General features: G+C 36.8%; 1 protein-coding gene across 2 annotated transcripts in view; it reads right to left on the bottom strand.

Moving 5' to 3' along the window:
• Window positions 1–2,831: 2,831 nt before the first annotated feature.
• CALCRL (calcitonin receptor like receptor) overlaps window positions 2,832–25,707 on the bottom strand; it is a 72,156-nt gene continuing 49,280 nt past the window's right edge. For both annotated transcript variants that reach the window (XM_053470685.1, XM_053470686.1), the window contains 8 exons: window positions 24,834–24,925; window positions 20,565–20,691; window positions 20,084–20,237; window positions 18,338–18,398; window positions 18,154–18,220; window positions 6,261–6,479; window positions 5,593–5,634; window positions 2,832–3,215 (listed from right to left, as the gene is read on the bottom strand). In XM_053470685.1, the coding sequence (XP_053326660.1) occupies window positions 2,994–3,215; window positions 5,593–5,634; window positions 6,261–6,479; window positions 18,154–18,220; window positions 18,338–18,398; window positions 20,084–20,237; window positions 20,565–20,691; window positions 24,834–24,925 (984 nt within the window). In that variant the 3' untranslated portion in view covers window positions 2,832–2,993. The remainder of the gene's footprint in view (window positions 3,216–5,592; window positions 5,635–6,260; window positions 6,480–18,153; window positions 18,221–18,337; window positions 18,399–20,083; window positions 20,238–20,564; window positions 20,692–24,833; window positions 24,926–25,707) is intronic.

Below are 25,707 nucleotides of genomic sequence, written 5' to 3' on the forward strand. Positions count from 1 at the left end.
GGGGTGTCTAGTTTTCAAAAATATATGGTTTGACGGGGTTAAATTGAGTTAACCGGCTTCAAAGATGTTCCAAAGAGGAGATGGAGGCAGACTGACCAGATTTGTTAAAAAAGGTTTGGAAATCATAAAACGCTGCTTGTACTTATTGCCCTATAACTTACAAAAAACAGCAAAAAAACATAAAAACATTGGGTATTTCTAAACTCAGGACAAGTAGTAGAATCTATTTAGCTAGTTTTTTTACTTGCTTTTTTAGGTGAATAAAAGATTTTTCAAATAAAAGTCATAAAATGTGTTTTTTTTCAATTTTTCACCATGTTTTTTTTATTTTTTTTATAGTAAATAAGATGATACGATCAAAAAAAAAATGGTATCTGAAGAAAGTCCATCTTGTCCTGAAAAAAAACAATATATAACTTATGTGGGTACACTAAATGGGTGAGGAGAAAATTACAGCTGAACACAAGCACCACAAAAGTATTAAAACAGCCTCGGTCCCACAGGGTACAAAAAGAAAAAACGAGCCCGGTCCTTAAGGGGTTAATTGCAGCTGCTTTCAGTGTTGTGTAACATGACCCCAGTACGCTCCCTCCTCCATTGGAATTTGGACTGGTGAATGGGGAATTGCCCCTGCAATGGGGCTAGCCTGCCCCTGCCTGGCAGGCTTTGTATAAAGCATTTTAAAATCAGTGAGATTTTTTAAAAGTCATCTTACTCATTGAACTATGCATTATGCAGGGCTAGCCTAGACCAGACTTTCTTGAAGATACATTTTCGAGGGATGGCCCTTCATGATGCAGAAACCAGACCTCTCCCTCTAATGCCTGGTATAGTGAATAAACCTTATAATCTGTTTAGATTAAATTATCTAGTCATGTTTGGCATGTGATTTTTTTTGAATGGGCAATAAAACTTTAGGAATTCAAAATTATCCTGCTGGCCACCCTGCCATCTTGGTTTCTGTTGCAACTTATTGTTGGTGCCAGAAATCATCTCCAAGCCCTGGTAAACCAGGTGAATGTCAGAAATCATCTCCAAGCCCTGGTAAACCAGGCGAATGTTAAAATAGTTTAATTGTATTATCCACAGTACAAAAAGTAACTCCAAAAACAGAAACTTTAAAACATGCATGAAATAAAATACATGAAGCATAACCACAGCACAATGGTTAAAATGGTTATCCGCCAAAAAAAAATAAATATTAAATTGATGACATTGAGATTAATCAGTTTTAGACATTTTCACTTGTTATATGTTCAGTGTGATACTAGGCTAAAATGGTGTGGCCCTTATAATATTTGGTAATAAAAATTACCACACAAATTCTATAGAACAATTAGACAGCAGGACTTTTCAGGTATTGCTGTACATTAGTTAAACCAGGTTTTCCTCTCCAACCGGACCAGGGAAATGTATTGGTCACCCATGGGCAACCTTTCCAAATCTCATAGGAGACTGCAAAACTGATATAATTATAATCTACATTTAATACAAGCTAAAACATTCTAATTAAACTGTTCACTGCTGTTCCTCACTCTGTCCTGCAAAGGCAAACATTGTCTTTGAAGACAAATACAGATAAATATAATTACAGTGTACAACATCACATGTAGCACATGGGATATCATTAGGATATACAAGGCTTAAAATAATTCATTTGAGATTCAGGGAATTATATTAATTTTCAGTTGAATTGTTTTGCTAATGCACATTTAAGTCCTTTTTGCCATGGATGTAAGTGCATTTTACAGAACGCAAGTTAACAGATTTTCTTTTTTATAGGAATCAGAAAAGGTTTTGTGTCTCGTCTTTGTCTGAAGTATAGTGTCCACTCATCCGCTGTAGTATATGTCAGGAAGCAAGTTTACAAAGTAAACTTCTACAGCTTGCAAAACTAAACTCCCATTGACGTCAATGGTGGTGGAAAACATTTACAGACTTATAGTGCACAAAAGTATCTCACATGGCTTTATTTATTATGTTGCATGACAATCTTGTACAAAGTTGTAAGTAAAATGTCTTTCTATGCCAGTTTAACGACTAACTATAACTTATCTAAGGAAATAGCTGCTATAGTTATTTATGTTTAAAGCTGAGAGTGCTGCATTGTAATAACAATGGATTGTAAATGTTCTGCTAGTTGAGAAGATACGTTTGCTGAAAAACATATACAATATAATACATTCATGTGCAGGTCTTAAACAATGTTTAAAATGCTTAATAACTGTAATACTGTATGGATATTATGCTGTAAGATCAGCATAATGCAAATGAGAACACTAAATACAATTATTATAGCTTTAGCTACTATCACCCTACATTTCCATATGTCCTGTAAGAAGTTGGCACTTAAAAATAATGCAAACCACAAATATGCATCTTGTATTCTGATCCACTGAATGTTGAAATAAACAGTACCAGGGCTAGCTATGATGCAAAATAATGTATAATTCATTTCCCAGTTCTTCCCGAATACTAGGAATACAGCCCAACGGAGATTTTGTTGCAGGTCATTTAATTTAATGATTTGCACTGTGTGTTTTGCTACCCTGAGGTGAAGTGGTTCTCCATTTCTCCAGCAGGGTGTATATGAGTACTTTTACAGTGGCCTGACCGTCAATGGTACTTTAAGGCAACTACATTCTGTTAAAGGGATCTATATGGGGCACGGTAAGGCTGGGCCCTTAAACTTATATTTTTTCTATGAAGTAGAGGCTCCATGGTTGTCTGGTAAGCCACCTATACTGATCTGCAGACTGTCGAGCTATAGTAAGCTCAAACAAAGTGTATAATTAGTGCCTGGAGGCAAGGTTTTTTTGTTTTTTAATATAGGATCTGTTTATGGCTGACTGCGAGTTCAAAGTAAATAAACACAGGCCGTTTTAAAATAGAATGCTGTGTAGTTGGAAAGTTTCCTAGAAAACCTTGTTTGTTTAACCTCGTTTGGAATAAGTAACAGAACCATTCATATAAAAGCAGGATAAATATTGATTTTACATGTATAACTTTTCTGATCTGACAACCACATTTTCCATATCGTGACAGTTCTTTCCATTTGAATGTTCACTGCTATAATCCGCCATGTACGTGCTGCCTTGGACCTCACTGATTGAGGACACTGTGTATGAAGCAGAACGAAGACCCTCCGAATGGGCAAAACTAATTCCAAGTTGAATTTTGTACTGATTCCAATGTCTTTTTAGGACTGCCTGAACCTAAGAAGTGAAGAAATAGTAAACAATCACTACAACAAACTAAAGTACAGATTGCAATAAAATACAATATAAAATAGAGCAGTAATTAACTAATTCAATGGATCTATGATTTCTAATATATTGCTAGTCCAAAGAAGTTTGTGTTACCTTATAATGAATTAACATTCACTGAAAAAAATGATGTAAGGTTTCAATAAGTCAGGAGTATATTGTTCACATAATAATCATAACAGTATTTACCCCTTCAGTGCCAAGAGTCCAATTTTCCAAGTTTAACATACCCACACAAATCAGAAATCACTTAGGATTTCTTCCACACAGTAGGTCCCAATTTAGGTATGCAACATACCGTGTTTACAGTAATACCCCACATACATATTCTAGAGGGCCACATCCATTCCTTACAGATTAGTTTAAATATTTTTATACTTGTAGTGCTAGGGCAGTAGGAATGATGAATTTTTCTTATTATTGCTATTTTGCCACTGTTCTCAATTCAATGAGGAGAGAGATCTCTTTGGTGATCTCTGCCATATCTAATGGATTTCAGTGATGTGCCAGGGAGGTGTCCTTGCTGCGAAAAAAGGCTGGACATACTGGTGCATCATAAGGGGCATCTTCATCTTTTATGGATGTACAGGTATATCCCTAGGGCACCGAAGGGGTTGGCACTGGAAGAAAATCTTAGGTTTTGAAAGCTTATGTGACTCTACATCTTACTCAATCCATTTTGGTCCACTAAACTTCTGTAGAGTATCTTCTTTAGCACTTATACGACAATTTCCATTTGGTGTCAAACATTTCCATTATAAAACCATCACAGTTTAACTTTAACTCCTAACTCATCAGTGTTTACATTAACTCATTCACAAGCTTATTAACATACTACTATTAGATCCACAAACTGGGTCAAAATGACTCTTTTGATGCAATAGCATGTCTGGCTTTTTTTGAAAGGCAGGGAGATTCTCCTGCAGGCTGTCTGATCACTGACACTGCTGGAAGGACAGAAAAGGAGAGACCGAGGGAAGTCTTTCTAGACCTTGCTGTCATCTCTGAGGACAGTCACACACGATCAGGAAACAAAATTAAGTGACAAAGCATTGTTTCGAGTACTGTTCCATAACATATACAGGAAATGCAACAGCCTTTGTTTATAATTAACAATGCATAGCAAGATTTTGGAATAAACTATAAAATTCATACTTCCTACGTTCCTCTTTGTTACAAGGTAGCTACTCTTTTAATACAAACACTGTCCCTGATTCCTAATCTAATATCCTCATTCAGAGTTAAAAAAATGTTGATGTGTGCGACTGTACCATAGTTCTTTGCAACAATGCAATTCAATTAATATGCATACAAACTGCAGGAAATGTGTTTATATATTATATTGCTAAATGCTATGTTTTCCTCCTATTTTAAATGACACCCAGTTTAAGTGTGGTAAGGCTTCATCCATGGTTTTCCCAGGCTGCAAGGACACTGTCAATCCAACAGTCCGGTGGTTAGGGCTGATGGCAGAGGTTCAGTAACAGGTATCCAAAGGCAACCAGAAATGAGCAGATACAAAGAAACTGGGCACAGGCTAGCAGGTGATGTGTGGCTAAGGTGTGTTAAATAGGCCCCCAGGTGATTGGGTACCCCTGGGAGGTGTGGCTACAGTAATTGGATATACTCAGGAGGTATGGCAACAGCTACCAGGGTTTACGGACATTTAAGATAGGCCTGAGGCAGCAGATCCTGTCAACGTCTGAATAAAGCGCCTTGGTATAAGGCTAGCCTTGGTTAGCCGCTCGGTGGACAGCCATATGGCCTAGCCTGCCTTTTGCTTCCCTTCCTTCTATAGTCTGCGTTCCTCATATCATTTCTTATCTATCCCATCTGTCACAGCACCATACTCTACCCCCCTTTTTTCCAATATTACCAGTAATCACCCCTTTCAATATTTCTGAGGCCCACTCCAGCCTGCTTACCCTTCCTGGCACCAATGGGGTTTTAGCCCTGGTGGTTCAGTGTAGTGTAGATTTTCGCTAGCACAGAGCTCCCTCTGTTTAATTCTGAATGCTAGTTTAAGACATATTATCCTATTGTTCTACGTACAAAGACTGTGCCAGTGGAAAGCACACAATTTGTCTCTCTTGGTCTGTATAGCATAGTCGACAGATTCTGGGAAATGTTCTCACCTTCCCAAACGACCTAGGACTGGACAGACTTCTGGCATAATTTTGCACATTATTTTTAGCTTTAAATTTATTGATGGCCATAATGACACTGAATAAAGAAAGGTTATGTAAAATGTTTTGTTTCAAATAATGTAGTAAATGATTATAGTATCTAGTTTACTAGCAGTGTAATACTTTTAACATTCAATTACCTCTCCATTAAAGAAACAGAATATTGTTGCAACCAGCAATCCCTGCAGGAAGAAAAAATGTTTAGTAAGTATGCAAACATAATGTCATACACATTAAAAAGTAAGGGTGATAAATTAAACTACATATATGAAATAGTGGAAAAACTGAGCATGCACCACCATATCCTTATATATATATACATACCAAGATACAAAGAAAGAGACAAGCTAAAGAAATAAAAAGGTAAAGCAAGAGAGAAAAAAGAAAGGCTTTCCAAAGAAAGAGGAGTGAGAAGAAAGAAAGAGGAAAGCAAAATTAAAAAGAAAGAAAAACATTGAGAGACAACAAAAATGAAAGAAAGAAGGAGAGAGAAAGAAATAAAGAAAAAAAGAGGAGAGCAAAAGAAAGCTAAAGAAAAAAAAGGGAAATTAAGAGAGAAAAAAGTGGATATCAAAAAAAGAAAGAAAGAGGAGCACAAAAGAAAATAGGCGAGTGAAAAAAGATGAAGAGGGGCACAAAAAAGGAGGATTGAGAAGAAAGAGACTAGCTAAAACAAAATTACAATGAGAATGAAAGAAAGAAAAAAAGAAAGAGCGCAAAAGTAATAAAAAACAATGAGAGTAAAATAAAGAAAGAAAGGAAAAAAGAGCTACAATAATAATTTAGTGGACACTTAATTAAATCCTACCTGGTAATGCACAAGTATATGCATAACATAGTCATATACTTCTTCTGCTATCCTTCCCTCTGGTCTCCATGGAAACAACACAAACTCAATTCCAAGCAGAGGCACAAGGATAAGAGTTGCTCTTACAGCTTTCATGTACAGATTGGATTCTGCTTGATGGGTAACTTTTAGTTTTGTTATAAGAACACGCACTATGTTCAGCAGGAAAAAAAGGTTTACCTAAAAAAAATATATGTATCAACAGGTATGACAAAAAATATTACACATTTTCCATATTACAGTATGCTTATTTAAATGGGAGCAGTCATACCTGTCACAGTAATTTGTGTAGGGCATACATGGAGTTGCTACCTGGTAGAGATGGTATGACCAATTTCAGCATTAGAGGGGTTAATTCAATTGTATAGGCATGTGGTGCCAAAAGGTCTTTGTGTCTTTTGAAGCTGGGACTCCAACCAGGGCCCTCTGCAAGGTGTGAAATATTACAGAGGAGGTGCCTCTACATGTTTGCTGAGTAATACACCATATGCCTGTATCATAGATACATCATGCCCTCATAGATTGTGAATTCTTTTGATATGCTAAGTGACCACTACAAGTCAGGAAAATCATTTCTTCCAGGGTCATATCCAACACATACATCAATAATAACCCATAGATTCATAATCATACCTCCTTTTGTGCATATCTAGAACGGGGAAAGCGCACCCTACAAAAAGAATACAAATATGGCTAGTGCAACTTTAGCTGTTTAGAAGAAATTGTGAAGTCCGTGGTATTCAGTCATAAGTAGCACAGGTGACATATCTATGGACTTCATCATTTACAAGAAATTCATAAATGCAAGAATTATTGCTGTGGCGAGCACAGGAGGGAAAATAAAATGAAAATGAGTTATTTTGACTGATATGTTTCCACAACACAAAGGGGGAGGTAACTTATGGTTCCTATAGGTACACCTTCCCTCCGCTTATACCACCTCCGGGCCAGCTTGGAAACTTGAGATGAACTGGAAAAAGTATAAATTTAATGAGAGGAAATTGGTCAGTGGGCTTAATAGGAGCCAAGATCTAATTTTGAGTAAGTCGCCATCTTTCCTTGCCAGAGGGCTACAGTTTTCTGTAATTTCAACTTTTTATTTTATCTGTTTGGTGTAAATAATCTGTTTATCATCTTTTTTGTATGCACTGTGACTATTTTTTGTTCATAATAAAAATGTCTTTATTAAGTTCTGCCTTTGTCTGGTAAAGACTCACGTCACCTGATTAGACCATTTAATTGGTCATTTGAAATCACATAATTATTGTGTTAAAGTATATTGTGTGGGTTCTTAGTCTAATTCGCTTGGGGGACCAAGGCACCCCATTTATAAATTGTCTTGGTGGTGGCAGCATTATATCATTATAGTTAGTTGTGGGTGGTATTAAGGGTGGATATTTTTATTTGTATCACTTTTTCCGGTCTAGGGCAGACAGACCCTATTTTTTTAATTATTTCAGTGCCTGGCATGTACGCCTTGTGGAATGGATTTGCATCGCTGTAGGAGAAACTGCGGAACTACTATATGCCTCCTCTTTGCAGCTTCTTGCACCCCCAGCCACTTTGATAGTGTGAACGCAGCACTGTATACAATGTTGGAAGAGAGAAAAGTACAAAAGTCTGTGAAGGCTTCATCTTGGTATCTGGGCACATATAGAGAGCTGGTGCATGTGGCAAACAAGTTACAGTTGCTGGGTAAATAACCAAGGAATGTTGTCCGAATCGGTGGCCACAAAAATATCCCAAACTGAAGCCAGCGGAAAAATAATAGCTCTGATGCTCTGTAACATTATTGGACCAGATTTTGACACCAAATTAGAACCATTCAGCCCATACAGTTTGCCTGTTATTCCTGATTCAAACCTTAATTGGTTCAAACCTTAATTCCCTCACTCACTACCACTTCAACAGGTGTGAATTAAGAAGAGCATGTCATGGTAACAGTACCACAGAATACACTTGACAAAGCAGTAAATCAATTGTTATATACCTATAAATTGTGGGACAAAGTAGGGGAAGGGTGAAGAATTAAGTGTGGGTAGGTGTGGGAATGGAACAAGAGGGAGATGAAACAAGAAATGAGCATGAAGCAGCAAGGATATCTCAATTTTAAGGGAGAGACAGGTGACATTTAGGGAGAGGAGGGTAGGCATCAGAATGAACATGGTGGTTACAAGGTGGGTTTTTGTATAAACATTGTGTGTGGAAAAAACTTAATTTCCTGTAACTGTAATTGCCCCTGGCCATTGTGGGTTTGAACATGCGCAGAAAGAATGGGTGTGGCCTTGGGAGAGTGAGATCTAGACAGTAACCTATTCCACTTAAACAATAAATATTGTTAAATAAATAAACCTTAGCTGGTTTGTAATTGTATTTGTTTATTTAAAGATCAAAAAAACAGACACTTTCAAGAAGCTTTTTCAGTTGCTATGGCAATATGGCTTTTGTAACAAGACAACTAAGCATTATCTATTTGGCAATTACAGGAGGGGCTGGACATTCAAACAGTACTATGGTGTTTTAAGTAACAACAGTTCTATATTCAGAAAAGTTGGCAGAACACCACATTTAAGACACTGCAGGAAAATAAGACTGCTGATCTGTGAGTTGCTTATTAAACTAGCAAAATTATTATATATATATATCTATATTATTTTTATTAGTACCCCTCCTTTTACCAGACACATAGTGTGGGGAATGTAATTTGGTGGCCTGCCTAGGATTCACTGAATCTGTCTGTGGTTAGAAGTACCACTCTAAAGTGTATTTTTTTTTTTTTTTTTTTTTTTATGCACATGTATATATGTGTAACTGGGTTGATAAACTATGTTAATCAAAAGAGTGGATAGCTGAGGAAATTAGAAACAACCTATAATATTGATGTTACATAAAACAATACTTTTCCTGTGGGGAATACGGCTGATTGTATATACCTGTACTCCTATTGGTATACTATGCTAATCTAGAAAGAGAAAGAAAAAAGAGAAGGAAATGGATGTGATTTTGTAAGATATAAATTTAATATGGGGACACTGAAGACAACAACGATATATACGCACATCTAATATTCAAAACACATTATAAAAAGTTTTGTTTTTTTTTTTTTTTTTTTTTTTTTCTCTCTCTCTCTTCATATATATGCACACATATGTACTCCCAATAGGATATTACGTTTTATCTCAGAGGGAGAAAAATGAGTACTTGTAAGGAATACACCTAGTATGGTGATACTTAAATATAACATTGATATATATATGCACATCTCTCTGGAAGAGAAAAGGAATACACTCAGTATGGTGGAACACACTTAGTAGGGTGATACTTAAATACAACATTGACATATACGTACACCTCTCTGGAAGGGAGAGGGAAGAAGATAGGAAGAAAAGGAAAAAAAAAAAGAAAAGGAAAAGGGGAATTTGAAAGAAATACACTTAGCATGGCGACACTTAAGATAACACTGACACTTATATATATATATTTAATATGTAGTTTTTTTTGTTTTTTTTTTCCCTTTTCTTCTCCCTTTATATATATATGCACACATATGTACTCCCACTAGTATTTTATATTATTTTAGAGGGAGAAAAACGAGTACGTGTAAGGAATACACTTAGTATGGGGATATTTAAATATAATACTGATATATATTTGCACATCTCTCTGGAAGAGAAAAGGAATACACCTAACATGGAGGATTACACTTAGTATGGTGATACTTAAACATAACATTGACATATACGCACATCTCTCTGGAAGAGAAAAAAGGGAACTTGAAAGAAAAACACTTAGCATGGCGACACTTAACCCCTTAAGGACAATAGGGGTTTTTACTCGTGGTATATTGCGGGACAATGGCTCTTTTAACATTTTTCAGTGTTACTGTTTAGATGTAATTTTCTTCTCTCTCATTTCATGCTCCCACACATATTATATATTGTTTTTTCCAGGACAAACAGGGCTTTCTTTAGATACCATTCATTTTATCATATCATCTAATTTACTATAAAAAAAATGATAAAATATGGGGATTTTTTGTTAAAAAATTACTTTTTCTCACTTTTTAAACAGAAAACTTTTACTTATCTGCAAAAACGAATGAAAAAACCTGCTAAATAGATTCTACTATTTGTCCTGAGTTTAGAAATACCCAATGTTTTTATGTTTTTTGGCTTTTTCCTGCACGTTATGGGGCAATAAGTACAGGTAGCGTTTTGCCATTTCAAAACCATTTTTTCCAAATCTCGTAATTCTTCCCCCCATGTGCCATTTCGGGTATCTTTGAAGCCGGATAATGCAATTTACCCCATCAAGTCATATATTTTTAAAAACTAGACACCCCAAGGCATCTGAAATGCTGGTATTTTAACCCTTTCCATGCACTAATTTTACCACCACCCTTAGTGAAACTTTATGGTAGTAATTTTTTTTTGTATTTTTTTCACACGTGTTGTACTTCAGGTATAAATCTATCGCTCCTGGTATATGTCCGTGTCAAACAACACCCCAATATGTGTTCAGTAACATCTCCTGAGCGCAGCGATACCCCCCATGCATGGGTTTGTAGGGTTATTTGGGAAGTAAAATGCCGCCTTTGTGAGGTGTGTATTTTTTGCCATTTAGACATCTGCCCCATGTCCCATATTTGGGACATCTTTGAACCCGGCCAATTCAATTTACCCCATCAAATCATATATTTTTTAATACTAGACACCCTATGGGCATTTGTAATGCCAATATTTTAACTCTTTCCATGCTGGAATTTTTGTAAAGATAAAGAATTTTAGGACTTGCTTATTAAAAACTTTTTTTTTTTTTTGGTGACAGTGGGGATTTTTACATGTTACCATATTTTTTTAATTTTTTTTTTAAACATTTTTGACCAATTTTCTTTTTTTTTTTTTTTTTTTTTATTACTAATCACTCTCAATAGTGAGCTGGGCTCCATTGACCTTGCATGGTTGGATGCAGTACCTGCATTCAACCTGCAGGAGGAGCTCGAGAGTTCTCAAGAGGGTCTGGATAGACCCTCTGTGAACTAAGATCTCTTGTTAATGCCATCCTGTGAATGACGGCAACGTCATTCACAGGATGGCACTTGTGGTTGCTCCTAGGAGCAATCACAAGGCGATCGGGGGTCGGGGGGTAGTGTTACTGACATGCCTCGATACTGAGGCATGTCAGTAACACCATTTATGCTTAGGAAGCGATTCCGATCGCTTCCTAAGCAGTTTTAGCCAGGCGCCGCCGCGATCTTTGATGATCGGTGCGGCGGCGGCCATTTTTCTTCCGGGGAGGGCTGCCGAGGGCTGCCCTCCCCGGATCCACGGTCAGCCTCACTTGTGAGGCTTCCGTGGATGCTGCAAAGCCGCCGATCGCGGCGAAAACGCCGCGATCGCGGCGATGCAGCTATTTAACGGCAGCCCGTACATGTACGGGCATTGTCGTTAACCCGTTGCACGGCAACCCCGTACATGTACGGGGATTGTCGTTAAGGGGTTAAATAACACTGACATCCATATATATCTAATACTTAAAATACACTATGTATTTTTTTTTTTTTTTTTTTTTTTTTTTCTCCCCTTTCTTCTTCTTTTTTTTTTTTTTTTTTTTCTCTTCTCCTTTCTTCTCCTTTAGGAACATACATATGTACGTACATGTACACACTCCCACTGGTACATCACGTTGTTTTAAAGGGAGACAAATGGGAATTTGTAAGAACTATACTTAGTATGGTGACACTCAAATACAACTTTAATATTTAAAATATATTATATGAAGATTAAACTGTTTGAACTTATCAATATAGTGGGAATACATATGTAGGTAAACACGAGTATTCCCACTGGTATATTAGGTTAATTTAGAAAAGGAAAAGTTGGAACTTGAAAAAAATTTATTTACTATGTGGACACTTTAGACAACACTATTTTATACACATATATGATGGTTAAAATACACTATATGAATTGTAATCTAGAAGAAATACATTTATTACGTGGATACTTTAGATAATACTGTTTACATACACGCATAACGGTTAAAATATACTACTTGAAGAAATGTATATATATATATATTTTTTTTTTTTTTTTTTTTTCCTCTCAGTCCTATTAGCGCCCCCATAATAACAATCCCAGATGGTTCAGGGATTTTTTCTCCAGAATGGGAGTTTAGTTGGTAACTTCCTCCCAAGTATTGGAGATGGAATGTATGTTTTTATGTCTGATTTTATGTTAAATGTGAATTTCTTGTTCAATGTGAAGCTCTTTGAAAATTATTTTGAAACCCACTTAGATCTTTATAGGGGCAAGTGTCTTAATTGGCGAAAATTAGTGGTCTCCTCAGAACAAATCTGTTGTATAAACCCTTTTAATGACCCTTAATTTGGTAACAATCAACGTACAAGGGTTAAACTCACCACATAAAAGGTCCTATCTCTATGATCTCTTGTTAAAAGAAAATATAGATATTGCGTTTATCCAAGAGTCTCATTGGCAACAACAACAATCTCTAATGTGGAAGTATCGTAAATATCCCTATATCTACACATCTTCTATGTTTAAGGAAAAGAAAAGAGGAGTTGCAATTATATTATCTCAGAAAAATAAATTTGAATACATTATACATGAATCTGACAATGAGGGGAGACGACTAATTTTAGTATGTAAAATTAATGATATTCTTTACACATTTATGTCCCTTTACGCTCCCTCTGAATCAACAGCCAAGTTTATTAATGACTCAATGGAAACCTTAGAAAGAATTGGAAAAGGTTTAATAATTATTGGGGGGGACTTAAATTGCATTCAAGATTTCAACTTAGACAGAATATCAGTTAAGAAAACGGAAGCATATGACAACAAATTAAGGAAAAAAATCGATAGGTTTATAGCTTCACTATCTAAACACAACTTGTATGATGTTTGGCGGACTATGCACCCTCAAGAAAAGGATTATACTTTTTATTCAGCTCCCCACAAATCATATTCACGTATAGATGCTATTTTTATGTCTGGATTAACACTAGAGAGATGCTCCTCTTCTTCGATCGGCAACATTACCTGGTCTGACCATGCACCAGTTTTTATTCAAATTTTAGACAACCCAAATTATAAAAAATACTTCAGATGGCGCCTAGATGAGCAAATAATAAAATCAGATGAGAATAAAAAAGAACTCTGTAATCTAACTAAACAATTTATAGAAAATAACGACACCGGTGATACCTCAGTAAGCACCTTATGGTGCGCTTTGAAATGTTTTTTAAGAGGTCACTTAATCAAAAAAGCTTCCTGGATTAAAAAGTCTAGAGGGGAAAATCTTGCGGACCTATATATTGCCTTAACAAAAGCAGAAAGGGATAATAAGATCAACCCCAATCAAGATAAATATGAAGCAATAAAATTACTTAAAGCGGACATATTAAATAAATTACAACTTAATGCAGATAAAATTATGTCTCGGCTGAAACAAAAATGGTACTGCAGCAATAACAGAATTTCTCGGGACTTAACAAATAAACTTAAAATACAAAACCAAAATTACAGGATTAAACAAATAAATTTTAGGAATAAAACTTGTTTATCCCCGGTTCAAATAGGAGACGCCTTTAAAAATTATTATGAATCGCTTTATAACTTGGATAGTTTGAATAAGACAGAAGAACAGACACATTCTTACTTAGATAAACTAGATCTCCCGCAAATAACAAGAGAACAATCGAATGTGTTGAACCAACCTTTTTCCATTGCAGAAATAGAGGAAGTTATAAATAATTTGGCACCAGGGAAAGCACCAGGCCCCGATGGGTTTTCAGCGTTACTTTTTAGAACCTTGAATACGGAAATAAATCCAATTCTTGAACGACTTTTTAATGAAATAGGAGAATTGGGAAGATTCCCGTCTGAAATGCTGGAAGCTTCGATAACGCCCATACCAAAACCGGGGAAAGATGCGACATTAGTAACTAACTATAGGCCGATCTCCCTTATAAATGTGGACGTAAAGATTTTCTCTAAAATATTAGCACAAAGACTTAAAAAGATAATTTCAGACCTTATTCATCCAGACCAAACAGGTTTTATATCCGGAAGATCAGGAGAAGATAATACCCGTAGACTCTTCAATATCTTAGAAGAGATTCATAGAAAGAAAACTCCTTCAGCCTTTTTAGCATTAGATGCTGAAAAGGCTTTTGATAGAGTTAATTGGAAATTCATGGAAGCAACTCTCCATACATTTGGATTAAATGGAAAATTTATAAAATCTATTATGGCATTATACTCTTCCCCTACTGGCAGAATTAAGGGAACAGCATTTGAATCAGAAACTTTTAAAATCCAGAATGGTACGCGTCAAGGTTGTCCATTAGCTCCATTGATATATGCATTGGTTATGGAGCCTCTAGCAATATCCATAAGAAACTCAAACGAGATCCTAGGGATAAAAATAGGTTCTCAGGAACATAAAATTACACTATATGCAGATGATGTACTTCTAACACTATCCTCTCCAGAATACTCGTATTTTTCCATCTTGGAAGTAATAAGGGAATATTCATCCTTTTCTAACTATAAAATAAATCTCTTAAAAACACAAGTAATAACATTAAATTTGAATGAAAAACAACAAAGATCTCTTATAGAGGGACCCAATGCAATTAAAACTCAACATATAATTGAATATTTGGGTATTAAAATTACAAAAAATTTATCAGAAATAATCTCTTTAAATTTTAGTTCCCTATTAGAAGAAATTAAACTTTTAACCTCTAGATGGAAAACGATAGAGTTATCCTGGTTAGGTCGAATAAACATACTTAAGGCATATTTATTACCAAAAATCCTTTATTTGTTTAGAATGATACCTTATGCAGTTCCTAAGAAAACATTGAAAGATTTTGATAAACTATTCTCAATATTTGTATGGTCAACAAAGAGACCTAGGATCTCAAAAAATATCTTGAAGAGGGGTATCTCTCAGGATGGAATAGGCTATCCAGATTTGTATAGACTTCATGAAGTTTCTCATATTTCCCATGCGATGGCATGGAGACAAATAAACAAACATAATCTAGGCTGGTATAGTATTGAGAAAAGTATAAATAACAACGTCGAACCATTTAATTTAATATGGCTTGATAAGAAAATGATTAAGAAACTAGGAATATCAAGTCTCTTAATGAAAGATATCTTAAAAGTAGTACTCAAAGTTCGGGAAAATTATGGCCTATCAACTGCCATATCCGAATTATCCCCGATAGGAATTTTGAATTTAAATATTAGAGATCTACATATTCAGAGCTGGAAACAAAGGGGAATATTAGACATCGCAGATATTACAGAAAGACAAACAGTGATCCCATTCGTAGATCTTCAAATCAGATATAATTTATTAAATAAAGACCTTTTCTCATACTTACGTATAAAACAATTTTTATTTATAACTCCAATAAGGGAAGGTGACAAATTGGATGACCTCTTCCTAGAACCCCCGCTATCAAATAAGATCTCGAAGGTAGCAAAACAACTGGTCAACCTTCTACCTCAAGAGAAATCTAAGACGATTTTACTATGGGAAAAAGACCTTTAGATTGAGTTTCAGTATCAAAATTGGTACAAGGCTTGGAACCACACTAGACAAGCAGCTCACTGTTTAAATTTACATGAGCAATATTTTAAATTACTACATCGCTGGTATCTGGTTCCACATAGTCTTAGTAAGATGTTTAATGCAGTCAATGGTCTTTGCTGGAGGTGTAATCAAGTAGTGGGAACTCATTTTCATATATGGTGGGAGTGCCAAAATCTTGACTTTATTAAAGAAATAGTCTGTTCTATATTTTTAACAAATACAGGTACTAGAACCCATTTGTCACCCCAAACCTTTATGTTTCATTTGGACTTACCACATACATCTAAAGCTAACAATATTTTTCTTATTAACATACTATTGGCTTGTAAAATTTGCATAGCCCGTCGCTGGAAAACTCAGAATACTCCAACACGAGATGAAATTTATAATCAAATTAATACTCAGGCTACTTCAGAGAGATATTTCTTTCGAAATAATCTAGCCTTTTATAATAAGATCTGGTCTAGTTGGAACCAAAGTTTTTTACTTAGATCCTAAGAAATCTTCTTATTAGTTGAGCCTGGATTGAGTTCAACCATCTTTACTCAGCCATGCGACACTATTGCCCCCTTAACCTTAAGATTTAAGGTTTCAATAGGACCATCTTTCAAAGAGCTTTGTCATTTATGTTAAGTTTTGTATTAGGTACAATGTAAGTCAACTTACTTGCTTGTATGTTGGATGTTTGTTATATGTGTCTTTTTTTCTTTTAAAGAAAAAATCTATTTTCTAATAAAGAATAAATAAAAAAAAAAAAAAAAAAAAAAAAAAAGAAAAAGTAATTTGGTGGCCTGCCTAGGATTCACTGAATCTGTCTGTGGTTAGAAGTACCACTCTAAAGTGTATCAATATGGGACAGTTCAGGAGAAGGAGGTCAGTAGGGGTATCTAATAATCTGGGAATTGAATGGTGAATCGAGGAGTCTGATGAAAAGTGAAAGGCGAAAAACTGGAACAGACCATTTGGGAGAACAATTAAAGAATGGGCTTTTACATATGTCAGCATTAGAAACCAGGGAGGGCATGACAAAAAGAAGGAGGAGGGAATATAAGGGACACAGAGGAGATATTTCCTAATGAATATGCAGAAAGCATTAGTTAGCAGTGATGGATCTTAGGCTATTTTTTCTAGCCAAACATTTTCCAAATACTTACCATTTTTTTAACACAAAACTATTCTATGTTTTTACACTCACAAACTGCACAGACATTATGTCACTGTCCCTAAATAATTCAACACATAATTTCTATAAGGGAATGTGATACAGAGGATAAGAATGCCCAGAATCTACCTAGTGGATTTCTGTGAAAATAGACTATATGGACAAAATCATTGGGACACCTGACCATTTCACCAACAGGGACTTTGATAACATCACTTTCTAAATACATAGACATTAATATGAAGTTGGTCCCCTTTTGCAGCAATAACAGCTTCAACTTTTTTGGGAAGGCTTTCCACAGTATTTTGGAGCATTTCTGTGGGAATGTTTGCCCATTTGTGAGGTCAGGCACTGGTGTTGAATGAGAAGGCCTGGCTCCGTTCCAGTTCATCCCAAAGGTGTTTGATGGGGTTGAGGTCAGGGCTATGTGCGGGCCAGTCAAGTTCTTCTACACCAAACTCATCCAACCATGTCTTATGGACCTTGTTTTGTGATCTTGGGCACAGCCATGCTGGAATAGAAAAGGGTCTTCCTCGAACTGTTCCCACAAAGGAATAACATTGTCCAAAATGTCTTGGTATGTTGAAGCATTAAGATTTCCCTTCACTGGAAGTAAGGGGCTTAACTCTACCCCTGATTTCAATAATTAAGAGGTATGTCCCAATACTTTTGTCCATATACTGTATGTTTTTCCTTAAACATATAATAAATAATGACCAAGATAAACATATGCAAAAAGTGCCATACATTATCACTACCGAAGTACCACAAGAAGATCTTTAATTAATGAATCAATGTCGCCAATTCTGCTAATATATATATTCTCATTTTATTAGGCAGCATTCAACCTGTACCAGCCAGCAGCATTTGGAATCCATTTTCATATGATATTAAATAACTCATTTGGCAGCACTAAAGATGGCATTACCATGTGTTTGGTCAGGTTGCAAAAAGGAGATGCTCCTAGACTGCAAGCTGTAACTGGACCAAAGTTCAGTGCTAAACAATAAATGCATATTTTCAAACTTATATTAACATCACTAGAAAAATACATACCAAGAGCGCCGCACAAATAGGTCCATGAATGATATACAACAGGTGAGTGTCCGAACTAATCCAACAGCTAAAATACAAAAAAATGTAACAGAATTATCATTTCACAATCTTAGTTATGTAACTATCTTCTTCATGCCAAATCTGCCAAAACATAAATTAAAGTAAAAAAAAAAAAAAAACTCACTTGTCGTTATAATATAGACTTCTGGCAACTGCATGTATGCACGCAGGGATAACTGGAAATCCTGCAACAATAGATTTAAATGGTCAATTAACCCAAAGCTGTGTGTTTTATTTACGCATATAGTAAGCTTAATTTCTTAGGTCCTTGAATATGGAGAAAGAGAATAACTTTAACATTGTAATAACATTTTTATGAAGTTATGGCTCTATAGACTCCGGTGTCAAGCTTCCATAATGATTTTTAAAGTCTTAGTTATATATTTGAGGTTTACTGTCAGTGCAAGTGGATTATCATTACTAAAATAATGACTGCTGCTAACACTAGCACTAGCAGAGACTGGTCAAGATTAACATGTTAATAAGCACCTTCAGTTGGTAAGCTGTAGGTTTTGTTCTGACTGCTGAAAATTTTATTTTACTGAAAACAGATCAGAGAATTCCAAACAGGCTTTCGAACTACAGTGACACCATTCAGTGTTTCCTTCTGCGTTTGGGAGTTACAAATAAAAGGTGTTTAGGTGCAAAATGGTAAAAGTGGGGCACTCGTCACTGTACCAAATGCAATGTTATAGATGGCAGCTGAATTTTTAGCACACTGCAAGAACACAGTTTTGCTGCAAACCATGTGATTGGAGCCCGCATTCTGGCTTATACTTAACTGATCTCTGGCTTATTTTTATCAGACCAACTACGCACTTCCCGACCAGACCCAGCTATGAAAGGCTCTGAAAAACCTCCCCTAGATAGTACACACTGGTCCAGGCAGGGTTTCCATACTTGGTTCTCAGATCTTCTTTAGGGCCTCTCCTTGCCCTGGAAGCGGAGGGGAATTTCCTCGCCCCACAAAAGTCTCTCTGATTGTAAGGATTAAGAGTCATATAATCTAACCTACATGCATAGTACTACATTACCATAGTATAAAGCTCTATTCTAGCGCAGTGTGATGAAAATGGAGCAGCTATCTATCACACTGGATTTGTTACAGTGATGCGTGCCCCACCTTTACCACTTTACACCAAAATTCCTCTTTATACAAAACTCTCAAAGTTTTGAGGAGGCACAAGGAAACACTGAATGGTATCACTTGGTTTGAAAGGCTGTTTGGTATTCTCTCATCAGTTTTCAGTAAAACAAAAGAGTCGGCAGTCAGAACAAAACCTGCAGCCAACTAACTGAAGGTGCTTATTAACATGTTAATCTTGATTCTTGTTATAAATGCCACTTGGCAGTTCCAGTTATGATAGTCATTTACTACATGTAATTTACACTGTACCTCTGATACATCTGGTATTACTTTAATTGACCTTTGATTTAAAAAGCAAGGACATTTCTATGTGATCCGAAACTTTTGAACAGATATATATATATATATATATATATATATATTATACATACATCTACAGTTGCCATCACAGTTATTCAACCCCCATTGCAAATCAGGTTGTCAAAATGTACAGACGTTCAGCTGTTTGCAATGAACAAATCAAATGAGAAATTGAAGTAGCTCAACACAACAAATGCTTCAAGTGGTTTCCCCAAATTCAACTAAAAGTTCAACTTACAACGACTTCTCCAGTCTCAACATTTTGAGATTGGAGAAGTCATATACAGTTTGTCAAGATCCCCCTTTTTATTGACGGCGTACCTCTGTACTACTACAGCCTATGACATTTTAATTGACCTTGAAACAAATAAATCAAATACACATGCCCAAATAATATGAGAAAGAAAACATTTAATAACATACCCCATCCTAGTAAATAGTACCACATTAAATGTTGCTTTTCTGCAAAAACAGCCACCACAATAAGCGTGTGTAAGTATATTCCTTCACACAGCATCCAAAAATAGTTACATCCCATCAGGTAAAAGTGGATGAATTGAGATATTTTGCAGCTTACCTGTAAATAGATAATTAGTAGTTAATTGGGTTTAAAATGGTGTTAAGATTACAGTTCCAGCAGCACCGTAGTGCCACTATCCCCACAACCCTTTCATATCCGAAAGACTTAGGAGGGTAATAACTAAGCTGAACCCCTAGCCAAGTTTACCAAGCCAAATGAATGTGTGGTTGGGAGTGGTAAAGGATGCATTCCTATGTGTCTGTATATGTATACAGTATATATATATATATATATATATATATATATATATATATATATATATATATATATATATATATATATATGCAGTAACCAAAAATGGTAAGAATAATCATTGTGACTTACTGGGTTGGTTGCAACTAACGCTTGGTTGTTGGCCACGGCTGTTAGAGAAATGATCGTAACAATAGAATTGCAAACGAAGGAGAAAAACAAATTTTTATGCAGCGTAATTCTCTGGCAGCTTAAATTCCTATGAGAGGACAAAACATACAATTAATGGCCTTATTTTTGTGCTAAGTGTATTTTCAAAACAATTAATTCCATAAGTTCATGTGCATACAAAACAAGAATGTCATGTGCAAGATGTTTGTTTGTTTGCTTCACCATTTCCATTTATAAAGGCTTTTATTAGCAAATTAATACAAATCCTTATAGAAATCTAGGAGATGTCAAAATGCAGGCTGTGCAGGGGTCTAGCAGGATTACTGACAATGACTGGCCCATGAACAGATGCCCTCTCTAGCGATCAGAGGTTAGAAATTGGAGTCGTTTCTTAGCTAGTCACTTCTGCAGTCACCAGGTGCTGGGAGTTCCATCTATAAATAGAGGTTCAATATGGCTGTTGTCCCATTAGCAAACAGCTATTCTATCTTAAGTTACCTCTGCAACCAGCATCGCTGCTAATACATAATAATGGGCATTTTCATAAAAATACACACAAATGATAGTGCTAAAAATTACAAAAAGCATATGAAAGACGATAAACCAAATATCCGAGACCTGTGTGTACATCATGTTGTTAAAGCAGAGATAAAATACTTAATAATCCCAGGTTTAAATGATTGTTTAACACTGTTTGCCAACAAAGAAGGAAACAATAAGGGAAATTAAATCATAATTACATGTGGTGCTTAATGCTTCTTCAATATAACATAGCGGCTTTTACCAGGGTAGTAACCAAAGGAAAACAGCAGTGCATGTGCCCAAACGCCATTATTAGCAAAAGTAACTGCAGAAAATCAGAGAACTAGAGTCTGACAAAATTAATGACACATTCTTGCATCTTTAACAGTGCCCACAAGCTCGTATGCACAGTGACATCATATATATATATATATATATATATATATATATATATACACACACACACGTGTATATATATATATATATATATATATACATATATGCACAGACTAAATACAGTATCTCACAAAAGTGAGTACACCCCTCACATTTTTGTAAATATGTTATATCTTTTCATGTGACAACACTGAAGAAATGACACTCTGCTACAATGTAAAGTAGTGAGTGTACAGCCTGTATAACGGTGTAAATCTGCTGTCCCCTCAAAAAATCAAACACAGCCATTAATGTCTAAACCTTGGCAACAAAAGTGAGTACACCCCTAAGTGGAAATGTCCAAATTGGGCCCAATTAGCCATTTCCCCTCCCCCATGTCATGTGGCTCGTTTGTGTTGACGAAGGTCTCAGGTGTGAATGGGGAGCAGGTGTGTTAAATTTGGTGTTATCGCTCTCACACTCTCATACTGGAAGTTCAACACGGCACCTCATGGCAAAGAACTCTCTGAGGATCTCAAAAAAAAGAATTGTTGCTCTACATAAAGATGGCCTAGGCTATAAGAAGATTGCCAAGTCCCTGAAACTGAGCTGCAGCATGGTGGGCAAGACCATACAGCGGTTTCACAGGACAGGTTCCACTCAGAATAGGCCTCGCCATGGTCGATCAAAGAAGTTGCAAGCACGCGCTCAGCGTCATATCCAGAGGTTGTCTTTGAGAAATAGACGTATGAGTGCTGCCAGCATTTCTGCAGAGGTTGAAGGGGTGGGGGGGTCAGCCTGTCAGTGCTCAGACTATACGCCACACACGGCATCAAATGATTCTGCATGGCTGTCGTCCCAGAAGGAATCCTCTTCTAAAGATGATGCACAAGAAAGCTTGCAAACAGTTTGCTGAAGACAAGTAGACTAAGGACATGGATTACTGGAACCATGTCCTGTGGTCCGATGAGACCAAGATAAACTTAATTGGTTCAGATGGTGTCAAGTGTGTGTGGTGGCAACCAGGTGAGGAGTACAAAGACAAGTGTGTCTTGCCTACAGTCAAGCATGGTGGTGGAAGTGTCATTCTCTGGGCCTGCATGAGTGCTGCCGGCACTGGGGGGGCTACAGTTCATTGAGGGAACCATGAATGCCAACATGTACTGTGAAGCAGAGCATGATCCCCTCCCTTCGGAGACTGGGCCACAGGGCAGTATTCCAACATGATAACGACCCCAAACACACCTCCAAGACGACCACTGCCTTGCTAAAGAAGCTAAGGGTAAAGGTGATGGAGTGCCCAAGAATGTCTCCAGACCCAAACCCTATTGAGCATCTGTGGGGCATCCTCAAACGGAAGGTGGGGGAGCGCAAGGTCTCTAACATCCATCAGCTCCGTGATGTCGTCATGGAGGAGTCGAAGAGGATTCCAGTGGCAACCTGTGAAGCTCTGTGAACTTCATGCCCAAGAGGGTTCAGGCAGTGCTGGAAAATAATGGTGGCCACACAAAATAGACACTTTGGGCCCAATTTGGACATTTCCACTTGTGTTGCCAAGGTTTAGACATTAATGGCTGTGTGTTGAGTTATGTTGAGGGGACAGCAAATGTACACTGTTATACAGGCTGTACACTTACTACTTTACAATGTAGCAGATTTCTCCATTGTTGCCACATGAAAGATATAATAAAATATTTACAAAAGTGTAAGGGGTGTACTCCTTTTTGTGAGATACTGTACATATACATGGGGAGGGCAAAACAGGGCACCACAAAGGGGTAGTAACATTAGAATCATCATTACTGAACAGGGGCTGAGGACATTTAACATACTGAATTACCGTATTTGCTCGATTATAAGACGAGGTTTTTTTCAAAAAAAATACCCCTCGTCTTATAATCAGACCTCAAATAGGTCTGACTATGAGACGACTGAGATCCACATCCCCCGCAGCTGCAGGGGACCTGGATCCTCCTGTCTCCCCCCGCCCCACTTACCGGTGCGGGGAACTCTGATCTCTGAGAGTCGGGGAAGGTCTGCGCGATGGACGCAGACAACCCCCGCTGCTAGCCACGCCTCCATCCGGCTGTAGCGTAAGTGCGTGGGATCTACACGCTGCCCCGGCTACATGCCAGGGAAGTCAGAAGCACCGGTAAGTTTGGAGGAGGGAGGGGGAGGGAGTGTTAAATGTGGGGCATAAGGCATTTCTGGAGGCAGAGTGCTCTGTGGAATGCCTTTTAACCCCCTTAATGCCACTCTGCCTCCAGAAATGCCTTTTTAACCCTCTATACGCCACTCTGCCTCCTGAATGCCTTAAACCTCCCTATATGCCACTCTTCCCTATAATATGCCTTTTAACCCTCTAAATGCCAGAGTGGCATATAGGGGTATAAGGCATTTCTGGAGGCAGAGTGGCACATAGGGGGTCAAAAGGCATATCATGGGGCACAGTGGCATATAGGGTTAAAAGGCATATCATGGGACACAGTGGCATTTAGAGGGTTAAAAGGCATATCATGGGGCACAGTGGCAAATAGGGGGTATAAGGCATTTCTGGGGCAGATGTGCATAACTGGGGGGCAGGTTGGAAAATAGAAGGAAATAAAACCAAAATATTTTTCTCAATCATAGCTTTTATTAAAAAAAAATAGTTTAGATGAATTAACATTTACTGGTAAAACTTTTTTCCTATAGGGTCGTCTTATATTCATGCTTTTTCTTTTTTTCCTAAATTCATATTCAGATTTGGGGGGTCGTCTTATAATCAAGCAAATACGGTAACACTGCCCTCTTAGTTAGTCTAGTCATTTGCAGGCATGTATTGTTCCAGAGTGTTTACTTTTGCTGTGGATACTGCTACCAGAGCTGCCTTCTCCTAAATATTCTACCCTGCGTCACCTGTAGCCACTCAGTGCAACTTTTATTATGATCCCATTTTTTTACATTATCATAAATGCTTACATTTCACTGACACAGACAATTATCTGCCTTTCAAATGCACATAAAGTAAATCAGAATTTGATCAAAACACATGCACAAAGCACATGCACAAATACACAGACACCTTAGGCTGGCAATTTATAGTCTATGCAAAATGATACTGTACAGACTTTTCCTTATAAACTTTTTTTCACATTTTCCAATGCGTTATATTTTATTGAGAGCTCAAATTCAGTTGATAACACAAGGTTATCATGTATAAGACACATAGTCAATGCACAAAAGGGTCCCTTTTCATGTGGACCTTAGGTTTTGTTGGGGATTTGCAAAATCCACCAAGTTGTAGAAGTTGTCATACAATACATGTAAAAGCTAACAGAAAAACATGCTTACTTGAAATAAAAGAAGATAGCCAAGGATATTAAAAGTGATACTACTGATAATCCATGCCCAATGATTGATAAATAGTACAAATTGAGAGCTGTCTGCAAAAGAAAGGATAAAGGAGTAAACAAATTTAGTCATCATCATAATCATCATCATTATTAGATATATTGCATTTCAAATAAGACAGATATATACAACATAATTTATTTGGCATATATACACATAAGGGATTTATCAATTTACACATTTTCTACACCAGTTCACTCGTGTAACACCACAGAAAACACCAAGTCATAGAGCGGTAGTTCTTAACCTTTTTGGTGTCACAACTTCCTTTGAAAAAATTCTTATGACCGATGCCTCCCAAGTTTTAATGGCCCAAAATTTAGGTCTTGGCAGGATTATTTTGCATAAACAATTTATAGTTAGCCCAAACCTCCCCAGGGGTGGCATACCCCACAGGTTAATAACCCCGACCATAGAGCAATAACACAAAACTAGTTAACTGAGTGCACTAAAAAGCTATTTTAAAGTGAACCTATGCTTTAGCGTACAAAGCAATGCTTTACTCAAAGTTTTTTCCCTATAATGGCCTGATTTTATTGATACGTTAGGTAATTGCTTGTAAAATATATTGAAAAGGTATTTGGCCCCTCCTGTTATTCTTCTATTTTTGCATATTCATCACACTAGTTTCAGATCATCACACTAATTTTAATATTAGACAAAGATAACTGAAGTAACCACAAAATGCTGTTTTTAAACCTTTCAGTCCCCTTTGCGTGAACCTCTATGTCCTGACTTTGTTGCAGCTGCAGGGACATCTCCCTGCCGCTACATCAGCAGAAGCCACCATCGTTGGGTTTCTCCCAACTGATTG

Source organism: Spea bombifrons, chromosome 7, assembly GCF_027358695.1.
Source record: "Spea bombifrons isolate aSpeBom1 chromosome 7, aSpeBom1.2.pri, whole genome shotgun sequence".
NCBI lineage: Eukaryota > Metazoa > Chordata > Amphibia > Anura > Pelobatidae > Spea > Spea bombifrons.